Source organism: Rhea americana, unplaced genomic scaffold (genome assembly GCF_003343005.1).
Source record: "Rhea americana isolate MKP2758 unplaced genomic scaffold, rheAme1 scaffold_178, whole genome shotgun sequence".
Classification (NCBI taxonomy): Eukaryota; Metazoa; Chordata; class Aves; order Rheiformes; family Rheidae; genus Rhea; species Rhea americana.
In genome coordinates this window covers 206,167-228,379 of record NW_028185905.1, presented here as the reverse complement: position 1 = coordinate 228,379, position 22,213 = coordinate 206,167, and the positions used below count along the sequence as shown (strand labels likewise).

General features: G+C 40.5%; 1 protein-coding gene across 1 annotated transcript in view; it reads left to right on the top strand.

Moving 5' to 3' along the window:
• Positions 1-21,754, top strand: part of ANP32A (acidic nuclear phosphoprotein 32 family member A) — a 23,986-nt gene extending 2,232 nt beyond the window's left edge. The window contains exons 2-7 of the mRNA XM_085301497.1: positions 14,328-14,477; positions 14,624-14,746; positions 16,906-17,104; positions 18,688-18,785; positions 20,147-20,207; positions 20,397-21,754. Of these exons, the coding sequence (XP_085157623.1) occupies positions 14,328-14,477; positions 14,624-14,746; positions 16,906-17,104; positions 18,688-18,785; positions 20,147-20,207; positions 20,397-20,458 (693 nt within the window). The 3' untranslated portion in view covers positions 20,459-21,754. The remainder of the gene's footprint in view (positions 1-14,327; positions 14,478-14,623; positions 14,747-16,905; positions 17,105-18,687; positions 18,786-20,146; positions 20,208-20,396) is intronic.
• The last annotated feature ends 459 nt before the right edge of the window (positions 21,755-22,213 follow it).

Below are 22,213 nucleotides of genomic sequence, written 5' to 3'. Positions count from 1 at the left end.
GGGAGGCTCGTAACGGCGCGGAGCCGGAGCGGGGCAGCGCCGGGGCCGGGGCCCGGCTCGCTCCCGCCGCCGGGGGGGCCGAGAGGGGCCGGCGGCGGCGGCGGAGCGGGGTGTTCGGGGCGGCCGGAGGCTCCGATGCGGCTTCCGCAGGGAGGCAGCGCGGTACTGACGAGCTGGGAATACGCCTTCTTCCTGGGCAGGGCCCTGCGAGAAGGTAGGTCTCCCTTTCCCCTTTTTATTTTTAATTTTTTTTATTTATTTATTAAATATTTTTTTCCACTTTTTACTGATAAATCTCCCAGTCCTACTGCGGGAGATTTTTCAGCGCTTATTTACATGCCCCGTTGCAAACGGACCCAACGTGAAAATACGGGGCCCGAAGCCTCTCTGGTACAAGCCCCGCTTAGCTTTTTTTTTTTTTTTTTTTTTTTTTTTCTTAGCTTTTGTTCCGTTTTTGCTGTTTTTGACTTCCTGCAGGAGAAAGTTGAGAGCGCGTTGGTTTGGGTGGCATTTTGCTTTCCTTTGTAATTCAGAGTGATTTTTTTATTAAGAAATCTAGGCCAAAACGGCTGGTCATAAATGCTCATCTGACCTGCCATTTTTTTACCTTTTTTTTTACCTTTAATTCTGTCAGTGTGTTCCATGTATTAGTCCTCTCAGGTAGCATGCGTAATCGTACTTATTTTAAATATTTCTGGTTTCRTACAAAGGGGAGAATGTCAGTTGGGAATGCTGTGCTGTTTATAATCGATTTTGTAAAACTTGTTGGCTATAGATGCATGCATACGCTGTTTTGTCATGGAGAATTATGTGTACACTTTGGACCCTGTCTGTCTTAAATACATACTAAAATAAAGTCTATTTACATCCAGCTAGTATTTTTGGTAAAATGTCTGAAATAGAGTTCTAGAAGTGATTCTGATGCCAGTATTTAATTTATTCRTGAACTTTAATAAGTATTTCAACATGAACAAAATAATTCTGTAAATTTGTCTTTATTAGTCTATACTTTCATAGATAGGCAGTGTTTGTCATATGTCCTGTGGGAATCATTATTTCCGTGTTTCACAGTTAGTATGAATACATTTGGGCTGGGGAGAGGGAACCTTTGCTTGCACAAATAGAAGTAAATTAATTTGTCTTGAAGCTTCGGCCCTGTATGTGCCTAAGTTTTGCAGTGTGTCTTACATTTATTGCATACTGTTATGTCAATTTGCAGTATCAAAACTTTTTTTGTAAATCAAAGTTAGGTAAGAGAATGTTGATAAGGTGTTTTACTTCTTTCTGAACTTGCACTAATATTTATAGTTTGAGATGGCTAATACAGTATTTGTGTAGAATACTGATTAATGCTATGTAACGTAACTGGCTACTTTGAGATGTTAAGTCATATAATTCTGTAGGGTCAGTATGCACATCAGTTAACAGAACTGTATGATTATGATCTCTGAAAGTGGATAGTATAGGAGCTATTTCTTTCTCAGCTTCTTTTTTTCTTAGTTCTCCATTTTTATGGGAATTCAGTGTTGGTAATAAGCATAGAGTTTTGGTACCTGGAATTTGTTTTTCTGTGCTTAGACTGTGTTAGACAGTCAGCTTTGAGCCTTTGCATYTGCTTCCTGCCTTGGCCAGATATTTCAACTTTTCTTTTTATCCCATTACTCTTAATGATCACTTAAGGTAGTACATTTACTGTAGTCTTCATCACTTTGCTTATCTTGCTTACAATATTAGTTTTCTGTTAAAAATAACTATCTGCTAGGAATTAGTCCGGTACAATTACTTTGCATAGATTTCCTCCAGACCCATCAGCTATTAGTAATAAAACTACTTACCTCTGCAGAGAAGATGCTCACCTGGGCAGATTTGTGAGGTCTTTTTGTTTGTTTGTTTCATTTGTGTAGCAGAAAGTGCAACTCATTAATAAAACACGAAAAATATAACACAAGCTCATTATTAACACTCTTCTCAACTGTGCGACATAGGGGTAGGTTTTTGAAATTGTGCACAAAATCTCATGGTAGGTTTAGAGCTACCATGCTGGTTCACTTAGCCTGAGGAATGAATATTGYTTCTAAAAAGTTTTATCAGCTCAAAATTGTGACAGTGATAACATACTGACAGTAAYACTGGCTATTTCTTTTGGTTTGTCAACTCTTTACTGCATTTTAGAACTCATTTGACAGTCTGATTTCTCTAGTTTTCTGTAGTTTTTAATACTRAAAGAAAATACAGTGCAAGCTTCTATGCATAGTGGTGTTTTAGATGAAAATATAAACAAAAGGACTCTTTTCCCCAAGCTAGTTCCATATTGTGATGTATGCAATAACAGTGGAGAGTTTAAACTGATAMACGTCTCTTTAGAGACTTATGTTTAAAAAATTATTTTGGTATTGTAATGGGATATAGGCATATGTTTTTACCTTCCCCAGGCTGAACAATCTCAAAATAGAAGGGGAATGTACTCTCGATTTGAAATAAAGTGGAACAAGCAATGTTGTGTGGTTGTGTCTAGAGTGGCATGAAATCGGCACATCCAAACTCTATTCAGCATGCTTGGATTAAATGATTCAAGACTGCAAAAATTCGTGATAATACTTATGTGGTTGAGGGAAGGGCACAACTGTACACAACTATAGCAAAAAGAAGGCTTTTTTTTTTCCCCAGAATTTCCAAGCTTGCATATTAGAATATCTGAATTTCTAGTTGCAAACCTTTACAATAAGTGTCCTGTCACAACATGCATATTCCTCTTGGAACAACTACTACCCACAAAAAGCAGGCCTGGAGAAAGTATGTGATGTCTGAGCTGYTCTCACTGAAATTCAGTCTGATTTCTCCTCCAAGTACTGGACTGATCAGTACAATATTTGGCAAATCCTRTTCCTTTTTTCTTAAGCTGGATCAAATCATAAGCATCTGAAAGAAACTGTGCACACAATTGAAAAGCACCAATAACTGGAGCTGAAACTGGTTGCCTGATTTTTCTGTTTTCTCTGTGATGTTGCTAGAAAGGTGTAACAGTGTGTGTGTGTGTGTGTGTGTATATAAATTTGTAAATGTATACTCATGTATATATGTGTGTGTGCATATGTAGTAAACATAGTACACATAGTAAACCTTCAAATCCTGGAAATTCCCTTTTGACAAGCAATAGCTAACATGCAGTCACAGTTACACCACCTTTTGGATAATTCAGGTGTGTGTCCAAAACAAGAAAATTTTGTTCTGAAAAATGATACTGGCTTGATAAAAATGTATTAGGAGGAGATAACTGGAGTTTAAATGACACCATTGTGTTGTAGTCCATCAGGGAATGCATCTCCTGAAGAAACAAGAGATTTTATCCTGCCCAAGTGAAACAAGTTAATGAAGCAAGGGAAAAAAAGTACTTGTTAATACAAACCTTCTGGGGCCTCAGCTTGACCTAACTATTACAATCTGTCCTTGCAGCAGGATTTATGCATTATATATCAGTGGAAAAATAGACTTTTCTGTTTTTCTGTTTTAAATGTACACTAAAAATCTGAATGTTTTAAGGTAACATTAATCACATGCAGAAATTTAGGACTTTTCAAATACTGTGAAAGATAAAGTATTTTATAAGACCATATTTTCTACATCAGTGATGCATCTTTAAATGTGAGTTGAATTGGTGGCACAAATATCAGTGCTTGTTTTCTTAAATATTTGCAGTCCAGAAGGTTGATGTTGAATATTTCTTTCTATTTCACTCCATCTGTGGATTAATCTTTCACTTCCCCTCCATCCTCCCCTTRTAAAGGTATAGGTAAGTTGCAGAAGCCTGAGAAGTAAGAACTGGACCTGTGAAATATGAGCGGATGCTGCATCTTGAATATTCTTGAATTAAATGAGAATAAGGCTTTGGCTATGGGTATAGCCCTAAAGAAAGCAGTTTGCAAGCCATGCAGGAGTGTAATGCCTCTGCGATTCCATAGCTGTGTCCTGGAAGGAAGCAGGAGTAGCAGAGGGTGGCAGTGAAGGTGATCCTCTTACTGCTCGCTGCACTAGGCTTTCCATTTACAAAGTGTATGATGGCTTTCAGCAGTCTTGATTGACAGACAACTCAGCTAGATGAACCTAACTGTGTCTGTAGCTAGAGACAGGTCTCCAATGGGAATAGACAGAGTTTGTATTTTTGTTGTGCTTTGGTATAATAGAGACTTACCATCTGTTTCTATGACACTAGTGGACTTGTTATGCATTTAATTTTTTTTTCCTGTCTCCTCCTCTCTTGCTCTGCTATCCTTCAAACAAAATAGCTAGTAGATGCTTAGCCTGTTTTTGACCAAGTTGCTAATACCAGTCATGAAGCTCTTCCATATGTAAGAATGACCTTTGAAAACTTAAACAAACAAAACCCACCTTAGTAGCTTGCCTTTATGCCACTCTGCAAAAGTTGGGCTCTCTGCTGGAGCACTAATTTGTCTGTTGATTTGGCCTTTCCCTTCCAAAGGGCACTTTTCCTGCTTTTTTATGCTTTGGAAGGGAAAGCTTGTCTTTTCCAAGTATGATTTGTCAATGCATTCTGTAGCAGCTGATATCTCCAGAGACTGTTTTCAGTATTAAATATGCAGCTTGTGAAATTAGTATTAATTTAAATGCAGTGTTTCCTATATAAATATATAGATGCATATCTTAACAGTCCTTTGTTACTGAGGGCAATTCAGATGTACAACTGAACAAACTAAATAGTTCAGCCAAATACTTAACATTTCTAACTGAAGAAATTTCAAATTCAAGGTGTAATGCAAATATGTATTTTAGTTCTGCTGTATTTAATAATTACTGGCAGTGAATGAAAAACACTGAATGTGGTATCAGACACTATTTCTCAAATATAAACTAAGGCAGAGGTAAAGTGACTTGTTCATACTATCTGTCGAAAGAGGAGAAGAAAGAGACATTGGTGTGAATTTCAAAAGCACTTAATGCAAAAATCAAACAATTTAATCACTTAAGTATTTGAAACACTTCTAGTGAAATATTTCAGCTTTTTTAGTGTTATGCTCTACAAAAACTAGCTATCCACTTCTGAATGAAACAGCTTTCTGGGTCTCTGATGTGTGTTATTGATTTATTAATTAGTATGTTGCCTATGCATATAGCTATACTGACATTTCTAAATGTGAGAAAGTGTGTGTGTGTGTGTGTGTGTGTGTGTGTATATATATGTATATATATATATTTTTTTTTTGAGAAAGGCATCCTAACATTATTTTTTCTGGAAGCTTCTTGCACTAGAAGTGCTTCATAATTAGATACGAGTTTAAGGTATAGTCAGACTTGTCAAGACTCTTTGCCCCTCGATGGCTTATCTATTTCACTTAGAACTTTAGGTTTCTCATAGGTGCACAGTAACAGGAAGTAAATTTTTTGGAGCCTTATATATTTTGTTTTCAAGGTTTATAGCAATGCTATGCAAAATATTAGAGTGTAGAAAAGTAAATTTATTGATGTAGAGCCAGATTTTTCTAGGCTATGAAAGCAGCATTTGGCTGTCTGTGAATGCAGGGTAGCTTCAGTAATAATAATCCATTTCCCTTCTTTTTTTCCCCTGCTTCTTTCCTTTTGCCAAGGTAGAGGTGATGCAGGGTCCCTGATACATGCAATGTAGATGAACGCAGTTAATGTCGTCTTTTATCTTTGTGGGAGTTACCATAACAGAGCTCAGATTTCAAGTTGTGGATTCCTAGCATAGTGTTATCTTCAGCTTGGTAGCAGTTTAAAAGCGGGCTTTAAATTACTGTTTTACAGCACTGCATTGAACTTGGACACAGTAATTTGCCTGAACTGCTTGAATCAAGACTATGACAGATGTCCACAGAGGTGCCATGTTGTCATTGAATCATTCTTGATCTCTTGGCAAGTGTTTTTGTGCTATTCCATGGTTGTACCTTCTTCCCAAGTGAATCCTATTGTTAGCCTCTTCCCTTGGCCATTTTTCATGAGTACAATACCCTGTTGATGGGAGGATGCTGCTTCTGGTTTTAGAAGCTGGCACTCAGCCCCTCGTTTTCTGCTAGGCACTCTGCAAGCAGAACAGAATGCTGGAATGGTTAAAGTCTGAGTACTGTATATGACTAACATCTAGAAGATACTCGGTTTTTCTTCCTCATGTTAGATCAACTGTATTAAATACAAACAGTTTGCTAGAGTGTAGTTTACAAAAGCAGAGTAAATCTGTATGAGAACCATGGAATTAGCTATTCGAAGACAACAGTATCGGGATTTGTGCACACCCATGTATGTATATTTGTGCTTTTAGTGAAAAATACCAGAAGCACGAAAATTGTCACCAGTAGGATACTGGAGATTCAATATTGGGCTTTTAAAATCCTCCACTAAAATTTTGAGGTAAGTATTGCTGGGACTTTCCAAGAAAGAGATGTGTAAGATATGAAAGTTTGATGGGGTTGCATCATTTGGAGAAACCATAGATGAGTTTCTAAGCCCACTAGTAGTTCCATGACCTTGTTGCAAAGATTTGGAGTTCCAGCTCAGCCAAGTGGATGTAAAATAACTAGAAATTGAACCTTTTGCCATTGAACAAGACTACACTGGAAAGTATTATGTTCAGCAGTTGTTAATTGCCTGATGTCGAAAGGGCCAGTTCCAAAGTGCTGTTGAAAGGGACATCTTTGTTAGGATTTGGGAAGTGTGCGTGGGGGAGATACTGTAGACTTAACTCTGAACTGCTTTGAAGTCCTGACATGCTCCTGGCCTTCAGCTGTGGTGAGATTCTGCATTTACACTTGGTATCCATCATGGTGATAATGGAGTGCTACTCAAAATTACAAGGTATACACATTAATTCTATCCAGTCTCTTTCCAGCTGTCAATCACTGCCTCTGCTAATACAGTTCTCAAGTACTCTGGCTGCTAGATATCTTGTCCTTATCTCAAGGAAAATAGTTTGTGCTGTGCAGCCATTTCTTGAGCAGTATTTCTCCCTGCCCCAGGATTTGTAAAGTTCTTTGCACAGCACAATAATGCAAGGAAAATAATAGTTGGTTAGCTAAAAGTTTAAGGTGTTTACTGTAGTTGATGGAAGAAGAAGAAAAAAAAAACCCAAAGCAGATTTTTGTTTCAGATACTTGTAATAACACTTGAAAGGACATACCAAAACCCCAAATCAAGTGTTGGTTTGGTAAGAAAACAAGTCATTGCTGCTGTCCCAGGGAGTAGGCACATGCAAGTTTTTGTTCTGGCTTTCTCTTCACGTGTGCATTATGGGGACAGGAGGATATCATCAGCATGGGAATTTTCCCTCAGCTGTTAAATTTAAGGTAGGAAAAAAGATGTTGTGGTTAGATGCTCATCCCAGAGCATGTCCACTGAGTGATTCTGAGCTGCCCAGAAGGAGCAGCTGAGGATTACCCCGTGGAGGGGGAATCCCAGGTGGCAGAGCGCCAGCACAGTCAGTGCTGTGCCACCTGTTTCCTCCCCCCTTCCTCTCTGCATGTGGGCAGTATGCCAGGGGTAGGAGGGGGCACAGCCAGAATGTGCGCACTCTTGCAAGCCTGGAAAGGCAGAACAGCTCTTAAGGTGTGTCTTCATTGGCATACAACAGCCCAGTAGCTGTTCTAATTTGGGCTAGAGATTATTTTGCATTCCTCTGTCTCTTGCCATTTTCCACCATGAGCTGAACTTTGCATAGCCTGTTCCACTGTACCTCTGAATCACAGGGTGCCCTAACATGGCTGAAGATCTGTCTTAAATGCGGGTGGGAAATGACATGTGGTGCTATCTCTTCAAAAAATTAGCTCTTCAGGTGTCCATTGGTTACATTTTGTTGACTGTCCTAGAGCAGAAATTGCATCATGTCTTTGAGCCTTCAAAGGAGCTTCAGTTTTAGCACAGGGTATTAAGCAGGCTGTTTGTTCAAGCGTTTTTGGCCTAGTCACATTCCAGATAATACTGGAAATGATAATTCATGAAATGCTACCTCCTTCAAGGGAAGCAGTTTTGGGGGAGGGTTATTTAAATTAAACATGGTCAACATGATATGTCCTGCATCCTTACCATCACTTTTCTATACAGTGTTTGAGCTCAGCGTGATGGGCTCTTTGCAAAACTGGGGTGAGCTTTGTCAAACCCACTTGCATCCCCAACAAATTAGACTGTCATGACTGTGAAGGTTGGGCTTCTCTTAAGCTTTGTGGTACAAATTGGGTGAAAACAAAAACCTACATAGATCCATTTTTGCCCGGGGATCCTCAAGTCTGCAGGAGTGTAAATCTAGAATGCAGTATTGAAACTAGAAGGAAAACAATTATTTGGCAGTCTGGTTACAACAGGCAAGCAAAGCTCATTCTTTCACTCTTTACTCCAAAGTGATACAGGACTTTGCAAGGACTATGCAGACTTTTTAGGAGATTTCCCTACCCACCCATCTTCCCCACTCCCTCCCCMAAAAATGAAACAAAACAAAAAACAGAGGTGTCATGAAGAAGTATTTGTGCATCTTGGAGAGAAAACCTACCTCAGCTTTCAAAAATAAGGCTGGACTTGGCTTCAGCTTATCACTGCAGACTTCACTTGCTCTCCCCTCCGTTCTTTTCACAGCTCTGCCTTCCTCCAAGTGAAGCTTCCATCTGGGTAGGAGGTATGAAAGACCATAATTCTGTCATTGTTCCCATGGCCCATTTGGTTGGGAGCAGAGGAAGATAGTTAACACCCTCTTTACCTGTTCTTTGTGGGGAAAAAAAGCTACATGGTTGGATATTCCTATACTAGGGGTACCATACACAATGTATGCTTCAGAAGCATCTGATTCATTTTATTGAAAATGAGAGGCTATAGCCTTTGCTGTTACTGTTTGTAAAGCCAGCAGAATGGTATTTGAACTTGTAAACTTGCCATTTACCTTTTAAAAATTGTATTCACGATTGTGTTCTTTTGTCACATTATTGAAAGACTTCAGTCATTAAAAGACTTCAGTGGACTAAAACTCAGGAGTTTAGTCCCTAATTCATGGATTTTTCTGCCCATGGATTGTAGGTTCTCTGAAGTGGAGACTTTGCCTTTTTAAATGTTACTATACAAGTACAGATTAAAGGTTAAGCTGATAAATGTTTTGAATATAATTACACACAGACACACTGCTATTCTGTTGAGTATGCATTTGTTGATACAGAGTATGGTTGCTTCCAGAGATGCAGACTGCACTGAAAATGTGAGCTGGGGAAGGGCTGCCAGGTATCCTGTACAGTGAATGAGTTGTAGATGTTCCTTGTGATTATTCGCCTGAAATTCAGTGGCAGCTTACACATGGTTGCCTGTACTTATCCTAGGAATAAGCTGGGAGCCTCACAGTACACACTGTGCCTATATTAAGGATAACATATACACAGTAGGGAATACAACTTAATAGAGTAACCATACTAGGAAAAAAAATAAGAGGCTTTGATTATCAAGTGAGGAGTAACACAAAGCGTGATGTCATGAAAGACCTGGAGAAATATAGGGGATGCTGTAATCCACACTTAATAGTGCACAGGGGATTAACAGCAATGTGATGTCATGTTCTGAAAGCATCTGAGAACACCAGAAATAGAAATCAGAGTGACCACAGGAGAACAGGTCCCAGGCACATTGTCTAAAGAGTTTGGTGAAGAAGCAGCAGTCTATTTGCTTACATACGACTGCTGAAAACTAGGGACTGATACTAGCAAACCATAAAGCAACACACAAGCAGCAGTATGCAGCCAACCAGGAAGCACCTGCTAGAGCAGATGGCAGCGAACTGGATGGACGAATTGAGCAGCAGAGCCCTGCAAGCCACCCCGGGGGGCAGAACAGCAGACCTTGATAGTAAGCACCTGACAATTGAAGCTGTGCAGTAACATCCCTACTCAAGTACACAACAGTGCCTTGTCATAAATACTGCTAAGACATGGTGTGTGCATGGCAAGGTCCAACCTAACCAGCTCTGTGGTTCTAGGCATTCACATGCAGGTTCCTTCTTAGCTGTTCTGGCAAGTATTGGTTTGTACACCGTTTTGTCCTTTGAGTATCCTTGTATTGCTGTGTTATCTCTAATGTTTAGTAGCCCACAGCATGTTGCTTTTTTGCTGTTTCTTACTATGTAGTAGGTTTTTTGAGGAGGTGGAAGAGGTAGGAAGGGACAGGTCATGTGGTCTACTTATCGTGGCACTTACTTCCATTAGTGCTTTGACATGCTTATGCCTTGTGTAGTAGACAACAGCAAAACTGACTGTATGCAACTTCTGCAAGTTGGATCTTCCTGCCGTCAGTATAACTAAGCATGAATTTCTTCAGAAAACTTGTTCCCTTAGCCTAGCTATCCAAGCAAGTTCAGACTATCTCCCTTAGTCTGACTGTTCATTCATATGTCTATAACATTATGCAGATTGAAATATGATACAGTTAAATTGATTCAGACCAGTTGAGGCCCACTCATCTCACTCAAGAATGTAACAAGACTCAGAAAGGGTACTAGTGCCAGCTACTTATATCAGACAAATGTTTGTGCTGTGTTTTGGTGAGAAAATTTGACGAAAGAGACATGTAAAAATGATAGTCTTACTGTGCATTTTCAATGTGTTAGTGGGAAGTCCAAGAGATGTTTGGAGAGTGATTCAAGGTCTGGATTTTTTTATAAAATACTAAGATGTCAGGAAAACAAACAGGGATAGATTTAGTCCCGCTGTCATACTTTTGTGGTAGTGAGCTGTTTTAGATGAAATGCAGCTTTTCTAAGGTCACCTTTTCAGTACTTAGATATGCTTACATAATTGTTTAACTGTCTAGTGTGCCCTGCTATAGTATGCCTGGATGAGGCCCGTTGTCCTCGGAAGGGGACTACGTTTTGAGCAGACGACAGTGCAGCAGCCAGCATGTTGGTTTCTTTGGCCTATTGCCTGTGGCAGATCTGTCTCCAGTTAATAACACGCAGTGTGCCTGGAGCCTGCAAAAGCAGTGCCCTCTCCTGGATGGGATGACCAGCTCAGCACTGCAGTTCTCTGCTTACGTGCAAGATTTTAAGTCCCGAAGAGAAAGAAATAGCAAGCAAATGTGGAGCGGAAGGGAAAGAGAGCAGAATGTGCAAGACTGCTGGCTGAGAGGACGTGGGCAAACAGCTGTGGATAATTTTAATATTCAGAAAATATGATAAGGTGTGGAAGTAGTTTGTTACTGTTTATACTGCCCATAMAGGGACTGAACCTGTGACCTTGGCATTAGCAGCACCACGCTCTAACTAGCTGAGCTAAACCTGCATGTGCACATTGAAAGGAAGTCAGGAGAAGCCCCAAGTGCCCAGCTTATGCAGCTGTGTTACCTTCATGCTTTTGCTCGTGTGTTATTTTCCATAGTGTTCTTAAATCTCTTTGGCTCTAAAGCCACTTTGATTTTGACTAGACCACCTAGGCATTGCACTTGTATTGCTGCTGTTGCAGTTCTGGAGTGTTTGGAGCCTGTGTGCTGCTAATGAACTCAGATTTGACCAGGCTTTCCACCACTTGTAAACCTGCCCAGTTTTATTCCATGATAACTTCCCTGTGGCAGTTGTTTTCACTGTACCTTTACCCAGTGTCTTGATACTGGGCAAAGGAAACAAAGATTGCTGTTCTGTTTCAAATAAAGTTTTTGGAAAGGCAGAGAAGAAACAGCAGTCTTCCCCTAAGTGGAGCACACTGAAAGTAGACGCTAGCTGGCTCTTCTGCTCCGTATTAAAGGGTTCTTCTTCTACATCCATAGCAATTTCCAGCTCCCCCTCAAATCTCTTATCTGCCCCTGCAGAAGCTTTGTCTAATTCCCTGTTTGCCTTTTCTCTTCCTACTGTCCTTGCCAAGCAGTGAGGACAGATACCATTTTCTTTGGTCTAGTGCATGGTTTCAAGCCAAATCTGACTGTAAGCTCTGTCCTGTGCTGGTTGCTGAGCCTATGAGCATTGTCTCCCTCAACTCTGGCCTTGCTTCATCTTCCTACGTGTGTTTCTGCAAACTTCCTTTTCTGGCTCTTGCAGAGAGGATAAGACAAAAAATATCTTGCGTTTTGCATAATTATCAGCCTTCCAATAACAGGATCAAATCTGCTTCCACAGAAAATCTTTTCTTCTGCAGCTGTGAAGCTCACTAGCCTCTACAGCCGGACATGAGACACACGATGGCTGGTGGATGGTGAAGTTGTGTGCTCTATGCAGTAGCACTTGCCTTTGCTGACATTATTCAGAAAGAAACATATCTCTAGGTGATTCTGAAACTACAGAGCACTGTCTCAGATGAGCAGGCTGGCTGGCTAAAGGAGATAATGCGGCAGGCGAAGGCCTCTGTGTACTGTGGAGCAAGGACACAAACAGATAGGGATGAAATTTAGCGGCTTTAAGGTTTGGTTTTGGGGTGGAGCTTATTTTATTTTACTTTTTCTACTTCTCTTTTCTTCTTTTTATTTTTTTTTCCAGGGGCTCTATATGTGAAGCAATAGATGTTTGAGAAAACTGTTTGTCCTTGAATTAATCTGAGTACCCTGATACTTAAATACTGTTATACTAAAAAGATGCATGTGTATGCCTTTAGATTTGTTTTAGGGAATTTTGTTTTGTTTTTGCATTGAAATAAATTTAGGTAGGATCTTGATCATTTGACTTAATCTTTGGTTTCTTCTAACCAGTCTAAAATTCTGGAAGACTTGTGTATAGTCATTCCCTATCATTTTTATTTATTTATTTATTTWTTAGGAAAGTTGTARAGACTTGGAAAACGTATTTCCTGTCTAACTCTGATCCTCCTACTCTCAATGAATCATTTGTACTCTTATGTTGCTTTGGGCTGACTTCCCTATTGACTTCAGTGCTTAGGATTTAATTAGAAATCTAAGGATGTTATTTGGAGCTGTAAAACTACATAGGATTCTTCTCCATGCTGCTGCACAGAGAGGGTTATAGTAATTTATTTTAAAAAAGGAAATTAAATATTTGCATATTAACTGTCCTTTTGTGTGAACTGAAGAGTTGCTTCATACTTCTATGTACATCATTCTTGCAAACTTTCTTTTGTCCAATACTCTCTGCTTAAAGCAACCCCTTCAAGCCTGTAAACAACCCCCAAACCTCAGCAGTTGAGTTTTGGTTCTCTGGTTGTCTGTTAGAGGAGGGGGGCTATAATGCAGTCAGAAGGATGTGTTTTTCAAGGTATTTGTGTACAGGGGAGAAATAATCCCCAGAAATTCTCCATGGATGTGAAAATATCTGGATAGCGTCCAGAAGGGTGGGGCCTTCCTGTGGTGGCACAGACCATGATGCCAAGAGCTTCTAAAGAGCCAGAAAAAACTCATCTAATGTTTGCTACTAATGGACTTGAGTCTTGTAAGACTGACTTGAACTCTAGGGTGAAAATGACCTGTTTTGTTCAGGGTGGAGCATGTTTAGCAGCTCTTTTGCATCAATGCTCTTGTTTTGTGTCTGTTGAAGATAGCACCTGCAAAAAGAGTGCTGCTCAGTAAAGCAGATTGTAACTTGCTATACACATCCCATGTCAACTGCCCTGCTCTCCCTGTTAGGCACCTTCTGTGTTGCACAGACATCTGGGGAAATTATCGCTGTCTCCCCCTCCAGTCTCCCTAATGCAGCAGGGCAAAGGAGATAAGTCAAGAGATGTGCTTAAGTAGCAGCAGCCTATATTCACTAAACCTCSCCTTCCAGAATCATCTGCAACATACCTTGTAATTCCCCAAGAAAATAGTTGCCTATGTGGAGAAGGTCTTGCCCTAAGGTATGTGAAGCTACCGTAATGAGAAGGAATGAGGATGAAATCCAGCAGTGCCTGCTTTAGGATTGCCACTGTCTGTCTGTGGGTTTCAGAAATGTCTGAGTAGACRGTGATCTGAAATACACAGTTCTCCAGTGTGAAAAGCTTGAATAATTTTTGCAGGCAGGAAGAACCTGTTTTAACAGCTAGTGATACATTGTAATAGCAGACAAGTTGCAAAAGTGTCAAAGTTGTGTGTTAGTTTAAAAATATATATATTCTTTAGAGTGCTTATTGTTTTCATTTACCAAATGCAGTACTACTTATAATAAGTAAGCTAAGCCAGGATTAATGTTTCTGAAGTCTAGCCTGTGTTTCTGAAGTGTAGCTGAGACCCTTCAAGAGATGCTAACCTAGCGAGCTAGCAAAATTAGGGATCAGATACTGAAAATAACCTGTAGCATGCTTGCCAGTTTAATTAAGTACTTTTTATTCAGGTCTGTTGCTTGAGTTGTGTTGTAGTTTGCTTATGAATGAACTCTTTATTTTCCATGCGGAACTTCTTATATACATTTTGCATTGCTCTTTTTTCAGGTTAAAGAACTCGTTCTTGACAACTGTAGGTCATGTGAAGGCAAAATTGAAGGCCTTACAGATGAATTTGAAGAGCTGGAATTCTTAAGTACAATCAACGTAGGCCTAGCCTCAGTTGCAAACTTACCAAAGTTAAACAAACTTAAGAAGGTAAATAAAATGCTGTATGCCATATCTTTCCCTCTCTGCAATATACTGATTATAAAATAGTTGTTTGCAGAAAAACTTTAACCAACCAAATGGCTTTGTCATACATGGTTTGTGCCAAAAACTCAAGATGTTTATCTGCCTTTTAGCTCGAACTAAGCGACAACAGAATCTCAGGAGGACTGGAAGTATTGGCAGAAAAGTGTCCAAACCTCACACATCTAAATCTAAGCGGCAACAAAATAAAAGATCTCGGTACAATAGAACCTCTGGTAAGTTACTGTGATACAGAATGAAATCAAAACCTGTCATTTTGTGATGAGGAGAGGTACTGCACTGGCTTAGTAGTGCCTGAATACTTCGGACCTTGAAATTCCAAACCAACTTTCAGCTAAGTGTCTTCAGTTTTGGTGTTTATCTCTTCAGCCACTGGCCTTTGCTACCAGACTGTAGGGTGACTGTGGCTCTAGACTAACTGACACACCTAATAGGATACTGGTAGTCCAGCACCATTTGCAGGGAGCACAGTGTAGCCAGGACTGGTGCTGCATCTCAGCTGGGAGCGTGAGATGTTGCCTCCCTCTAGCGGCCAGCCCTCTACAAAAGAGGAGCCACCCATATCCCCGGGAGTCAAGACCTGGCATGGGGCAGAGATCATGCAGTGAGTAGGCAGCTGCATGGCTGTATCCACTGCGTCCTACTGCATAGGCAATAGCTTGGGGAGGAGAAGACCGAGAGGGGATCTTATCAATGTATACTATTACCTTAAGGGGAGGTGTCAAGGGGATAGGGCCAMACTCTTTTCTGTGGTGCCCAGTGACAGGACAAGAGGCARCGAGCACAAACTGAAACACAGGAAGTTCCACCTGAATATGAGGAAGAACTTCTTTACAGTGAGAGTGACAGAGCACTGGAACAGGTTGCCCAGAGAGCTGGTGGAGTCTCCTTCTCTGGAGATACTCGAAACCCGCCTGGATGCAATTCTGTCTAACATGCTCTAGGTGACCCTGCTTGAGCAGGGGGGGTAGACTAAATGATCTCCAGGGGTCCCTGCCAACCTGAACCATTCTGTGATTCTGATTCTGTGATTCACACAGGTTGTGTCCTCTAGGGCTGTCTGTTTGGAACAAAGCTGTGCACCCAGCAGTGTCACACTGCAGTCTTGTGCCCTCCCTGAAATATGAAGGCTAATGTTACTCAATCAGTGCATTTTAGAAGCACAGCAACTTTGCACCAGTGTAACTCACCAGAAGAGAGTAACCAAGAGTCAGCTCAAATGACTGGCATGTGTTGTAGGTTTGCCTCCCTTAGCCAGACTCTCTACTTGAACTGAATGTATTTTCTGTGAAGCATTCAGTCTAAAATTATCAGCCACCACTTCTGCTCAGTGGTGTGGGATGTACTGGTGATAGTAGAAACCAGCTGCAATGCCATGCGCTGCCATGCTTTGCCTGCTCACTTTCACTGTGGTTATTTCAAATGCTGGGTTTAAGTTTATCAGGTTGCAGTTCCAAAACCCATCCAAATATCCATTCCTTTAGTACTTCTTAGAACTGTTCTTTAGTTTTTAGTTTCCGTGCCCTTAAATCTCCAGAATTGAGGAGTTTCAGCTTGTTTTTACTTCCAAAATACTTTCTCTAAAATGTCTCAAGGAACAGTTCTTAGATGAATTTGTCTTGGACCTCTTTCCTTTAACAGGCGAGGATAGCAGAGTAGTTAAACTCCTGTAGCAAACATATGAGAGGGAGGATTGTAACTGCTTCCAGTTCAGGCTTATTCTTTTCTTGAAGTCATCGTTGCTCTGTATCTTCAGCTCCAGAAGGGAGATATTTCATAAGACTTGATACAAATCCTTAACTGCTATACTTGTGTATACCTCTTTCTCAACAAACAAACAAACAAACAAACAAACACACCCACATCACTTTCTGTTCAATTTCCAACTGTTTTTTTAATTCTTCTGAAAGTTAAGTAGACTACAATCATCAAAACTTTTAAAATGTCCCCTAGTAAAATTCTTGTGTCTAAAGAATAGGCTGTTTCTTTTTACATTGAAAGTAGTAGTTCAAAGGTATCTGATTGCTGGCTCCAATATCTTTCTTTGCCCTTTTGGGATAACTCACTGGACTGGTATTTATTCTTAGCTTGGCCCCTCACAACGTGTGATTTTGCACCATGACCTCTTTCCAAATTTCAGTCCTCTGCTTGTGAGATACTGAACTTTAGAAAGAGCATTTTCTATTCACAGATATCAAAGCAACAGTGGCTAAGCGTTGCAGAATTCTCTTCCACACCAATTTAGTAGGCAGAGAATGAAATGACCCTTTTGTCATGGGAAGCTGTTGAGCAGATTAACTCTGGCTGCTGTTGTTCTCTGTTCTTTAGGGATTTATTGTAACACTGAACTTCAGAAACTTTTCTTTCCTTGCAGAAAAAGTTAGAAAACCTGAAGAGTTTAGATCTTTTCAATTGCGAGGTAACCAACTTGAACGATTATAGAGAAAACGTATTCAAGCTCCTCCCGCAGCTCACATACCTCGATGGCTACGATCGGGATGACAAAGAAGCACCAGACTCTGATGCAGAGGGCTACGTTGAAGGCTTAGACGATGAGGAGGAAGACGAAGATGGTATATAAATTGTGTTATTTGGTACACATAATTTAAGAGTGATATGCTGCCTAGTACTTTTTGTTTCCAGCTCTAACTTTTTGGCCAGAGAAGGGATCTCTCAGTAGCTCCTTTCCTGCCTGATGTAAAGGAGAAGTACGTATAGTACTTATAAAAAGAGTGTCCCCTGAAGGAATGAGGGGAAGGGAGATGGGCAGGGCTTGAAAAAGCTTTCTCAGTCTTATCTGTAGTAAAAGACGGGGAGTGAAGGGGTGGTAGAAGAAATGGGCCAGGAGGAAGAGTAAGACAAGCAGTAAGACACTAAAAAAGAGTTTGGGGAACAGTGAACATCAGGGGAGGAAGACAGAAGGAAGAAGTGGATAAGAAAAGATGACATGTACATACTGCAGTTTTCCAGGAACCATACAGTTGTGGAGTGTGTGCAGTTGTTTAGACCCTGATAGATGAAGGTAGAAGGGGGAACCAGACTGGGTGTAGAAAAAAGCAGCAGGATCAAGGAATGAAAGGAGCTGAGGCATTGCTTATTAGTAGGGGAATATTTCTGACTGCTAAAGGCAAAGTGAATTAGTTGGGTTAGGGCAGAAGAGGGGAAGGCATGTGCTGAAGATTGCCTGGAGCAAACTCTGTGAAAGGCACTAATGAAGTAGCAAACAACTTTCTAATGTTAGGAAAATTAACTGTGGGTCCCACTGGGCTGTCAGTGCCATTCTGCCTCTCTGGCAGACTGCAGTCAGAGGCATCAGTTCACCAGCTGGATGAGTATCAGGCTGAGTTGGGGAATTTGCTAGACTCTTCAAACCCAGCTGCACAGCAAAAGCAGAATAGCTGGACTTGCACTTTTCTCTTGAGTGCTGAATGTGAGATCTGGTGAAAGGGATGAGTGTTGCAGCACTGCCTGGCAGAGTGGTGCGTTCAGCCAGGTTCAGTAGGGACAGGTTCTTTTCAGCAGAACACAAGCCTGGACCTGTGTTCAAATGTGTGAAAAAGCTCCAAAACACCCTTCCTACAATATGCAAAACACTCCTGGTTTGTTGCTTGGGCTAGATGTATTCAAACTCTTTCCTCTTGAAAACAGATTGAAAACTCCTAGGTTGGATTGTGTGTGGCCTTTTTGTGTTGCTCTGGCCGCACAAAGGCAAGGGGTGGCTGTTAGGGAGTGTTCCTAGTGTATTGTTGCCCTTTACAGTTCTGCTCTGTCTCTGGTGGGAGCAGATGGACAGAGCAGAAGAGCTGCAGCATCTTGTAGGCTTTAAAATGCCTGTTAGTAGTGGGAGCTGGAGCAACTTCAACTAAAGCAGTCCTGAGGCTGCTGTGACTTCCTGTCAAGGCCCCCTCCATCGTGGAGCAGGTCAGTCCATGGGTACTGCTGCCACACTGTCCTGTTGCGAGGCTAAAGAGACACAAGACTGTGTCTAGCCCTATGTTTGGAGAATTGCGTGAAACTCTGTGTATGAAAGTTGCATGAAAGTTTTGCCTTTAAGCAATGCTTTCAGTTTCCTCCTTAAGTTACTAAGAAGCCACATCTCAAGTGGTAATGCTGAAAAAATAAATATCTGAGTGGTTAATCTTGTTTGCCTGCATAGAAGAGGAATACGATGAAGATGCTCAGGTAGTAGAAGACGAAGAAGATGAGGAGGAAGAGGAGGAAGGAGAAGAGGAGGATGTAAGCGGGGAAGAGGAGGTAAGGATTCATTGTAGTTAATAATGAGCATGGAGTGAACATTCTCTAACTTGGAATAGCTGGGCAAGAAATAGACCAAATATTGAACCTTTTGGTACTTGAAGCATGTACTTTTTTGTGGTGGTGGTGTTTGTTGTTTGTGTTTTGTTTTTTAACTGAGAAGCATTAAAATTACAATGGGGGTGGCATTGAGGAGTGTCTCTGTGAGCCAGCTGCCATCTAGTGACCACTGACATTAAATCATTCTGTTTGCTGGGCTGATGTCAAAAAATATTACCAAGAATGTTTGTGGAGTTTTAGCATGTGGAGCCTTTGAAGAGCTGGAGTAACAGTCTCCACACAAGCAAAGGAGAGAGTGGGAGAAACTACAGCCCAGAAAGCACAGAGTGCCAGCACTGAACCTTTACACCATGGTGTTGATCTGAGTAAGAGTTAGAGTGACAATGGGATAAACAGGATGAGCACAAAGAGCAGAGAGTGAAGTTGTCTTCGTGAGGGCCTGTGGGTAACTGTTGCTCATGTTGTTCTTAACACACGTAGAAAAACAGTGTAGCAGCTCTTTGTAAGAAGAGGCTCTGTGGAGTCTCTGAGACTGGAGTCAGGCCCTGCTCTAACAAGGTCACACTGATATTGTAGAAGTTATGTGCTACTTGATGTGGTACATGAATTACTGACCATATGCTCTCAGAACAAAGTTCCTCGTTGGACATGTACTGTCTGATACTTAAGGATGCTTAAATTGTTAGCGTGGTCTGGGTCCTGTGTGTAGGCTATGCTGAGCCTGTCACAATCTGCTGAGACTTTGCTGTTAGTAGAACCACTCAGAATGGGACTAAAAAGTGACTGTAGGAGATCATAGAATCCATCCTCTGGCCAAAGAATCTCACATACTTAGCTCTCACTCTTTCTGACTGGTTGGCCAGCCTGTTCTCAAAAATAACAGCAGCTTCTCAGGATCTGGAGATGTGTGTTCATCTTTTAACTCTCCTTATCCCTAGACATTGTGTCTTCTACTGTCCAATCATCAACTTTAACTAAGCTCAAACTTCATAACAAATTTGTAGCAACATAGCAGTGTGAATTATAAGATCACTTACTTGCTGAAGGCTGTAACCTGGAACTGGCAGCTATGACTGCTTTTGATTTCCTGCAGTGAAACCTGGGCCAGAGTCCAGTTATATTGTAGCTAACAACTTCAGCAACTGCACTTTTATATACGTATGTGGGAAGTGTCTGCCTTTTTGTCTGGTTTTTGTTTAAGATGCTTCAGGGATTTTTTCCCTGTTGTAAAATGCGGTTTGATATTGTGAAAGGTGCTGCATGAAAACCAACTTCTTTTTAATCCTTTCTTTTCTACCTAGGAGGATGAAGAAGGCTATAACGATGGTGAGGTAGATGATGACGAAGATGAAGAAGAGCTTGGTATGGCAGTAATCCAGTTTTTGCTAGAGATTAAAGAAAAATGAATAGTATAGTAAAGGCAGGCTCGCGTTTGTATTCCTGCTTCTTTGATAGCAAGCCAGCTGCCGAGTAGAAGCCTGTTGAGCTTGTTCAGCTTCTGAGTAGCATGTGGAAGCACTAATATAATTCAAGTTGCATTTTATTTTGCAGATGAAGAAAGGGGACAGAAAAGAAAACGAGAACCTGAAGACGAAGGGGATGAAGACGACTAAACTGAATAACCTATTTTGAAAATTTCCTATTGTGATTTGACTGTTTTTACCCTGTATCCCCCCTCCCTACACCCCCAACTTTTTTTTTCCTGATTGTAATGTTGCTGTGGGAATGAGAGGGAGAAGCAGACTGGGTGGGCAAGGGAATAAAATACTATTTTTACTGCCACTCCTCCTCCTATTCATTTTAAATTTTTTCTTTTTTTTGTCCCTCTCTTAGTCCCTGTAACTGCAATAGTAAGTATAAACCAAGTGGTAATTTGTTTCTTATTATTGGAGTGGATAGTTTGACATTTTGAAAAATAAAAAGTTTAAGAACAGTGGATGATACCCAAAATATGCATAATCTGTTCTGGGACAGCTGAATATCTGTTTGTTGGGATTTTCCACCGCTGCCAGTCACTAAACGTATTGTAAGCATTTTTTAGGGATGCTGCAGATCTAGGCAAAGCATCCCTCCACAGCAACAGGTGTGAGAATGGCATATTGATAAAGTGATTTTTTTGTTGCCTGTCCGTGAATGACTGCCATTTTCAGCCAATGCTTTCCCCTGCCTCTGTAGGTACCTTTTATTTTGCTGTTTGTAAATAGTGACCAAATGTTTTCTCTCTTTCTTTTCTTTTTTTTTCCTCTCCTTTCCTCAGGGTGTTCCTTTGAATTTGGTTCGTGGGGTGAACCTGCAATCCCCCTTCTCCCTGTGTTGTGTTTTTTTCCTTTCTTCCCCCCCCCCCTTTTTTTTTATTAGCTAGGGTATAGCCAATACACTGAAAATGGCAGGCATTTAAATATATATATAAATATATATAAAAAGTGTTCCTAATTCCTGAGTTACTAGTGAAATGAATTTGACAATTGTAATAAAAAAATGTTTCAACCCTTTTAAATAAGGTGTGTACTATTTTGGTCTGTAATATATAACACCTAGTCAATTTTAAGTGATGAGAAACTACTTCCACTTGTGCTATATACTTTGAAAATTTTTACAAACCTAAATACAGGAGGCAGTTCAGCATGTAGAGTAGGAGGTTTCTTTTCATACACTCAAGCACGAGATACTAATACAAAATTGTATTTTCTTACCTAGTGGAAGTCAGTAAAATGACTGAAAATACCTAGTGAATGTACAGTTTTACTTTCATATCCCTCTTTAAAATAGCTTTAGAAGTGACTTGTATTTCCTAGTCAATATTTCATCTGTATAAATACATTTGCAACAGTTTTTTTTCCCAGAAGAGCCAAACTTTGAGTTTTATGTCTGTTTGTCATTGATGAATTTCAATAAATCTTTTTATACAATTTTTCTGTGGCTTATTTGAGTAAAATGGGCCACTGGGAATGAATTGCATACCTTTTTAAAAAAGGCATTTAATAACCTATTCTGGTAAATTCCCTGATATTTTTAGTAACCTGATGATATGTTTTGCTCTATAAAACTACTCTTAGCCATGGTTGGGTGAAACCAAGGGAGAGGTTTTGGTTTTAATGTAAATAATGGTGTGCCATTTTTATTTCAGAAACAAGATTTTTTCCCCCCCGTGTTGTCATCATGAATATTAGAGTTTAGCATGTTCGTGTGTACCTTGTGTTTGATCTGACCCCTATTAATCCAGGCTGAGAAGAAAGAATTCCTGGTTTCCTCTATCTGATTGAGAAAAAATTGTTCTGTGTATTAAGTAAGTTAATACAGGTAGGAAGTCTGCTGTGSCATTTCACTTGTGATTAACTGAGACAAAGGCTTCTTCCTGTTACGTCCTG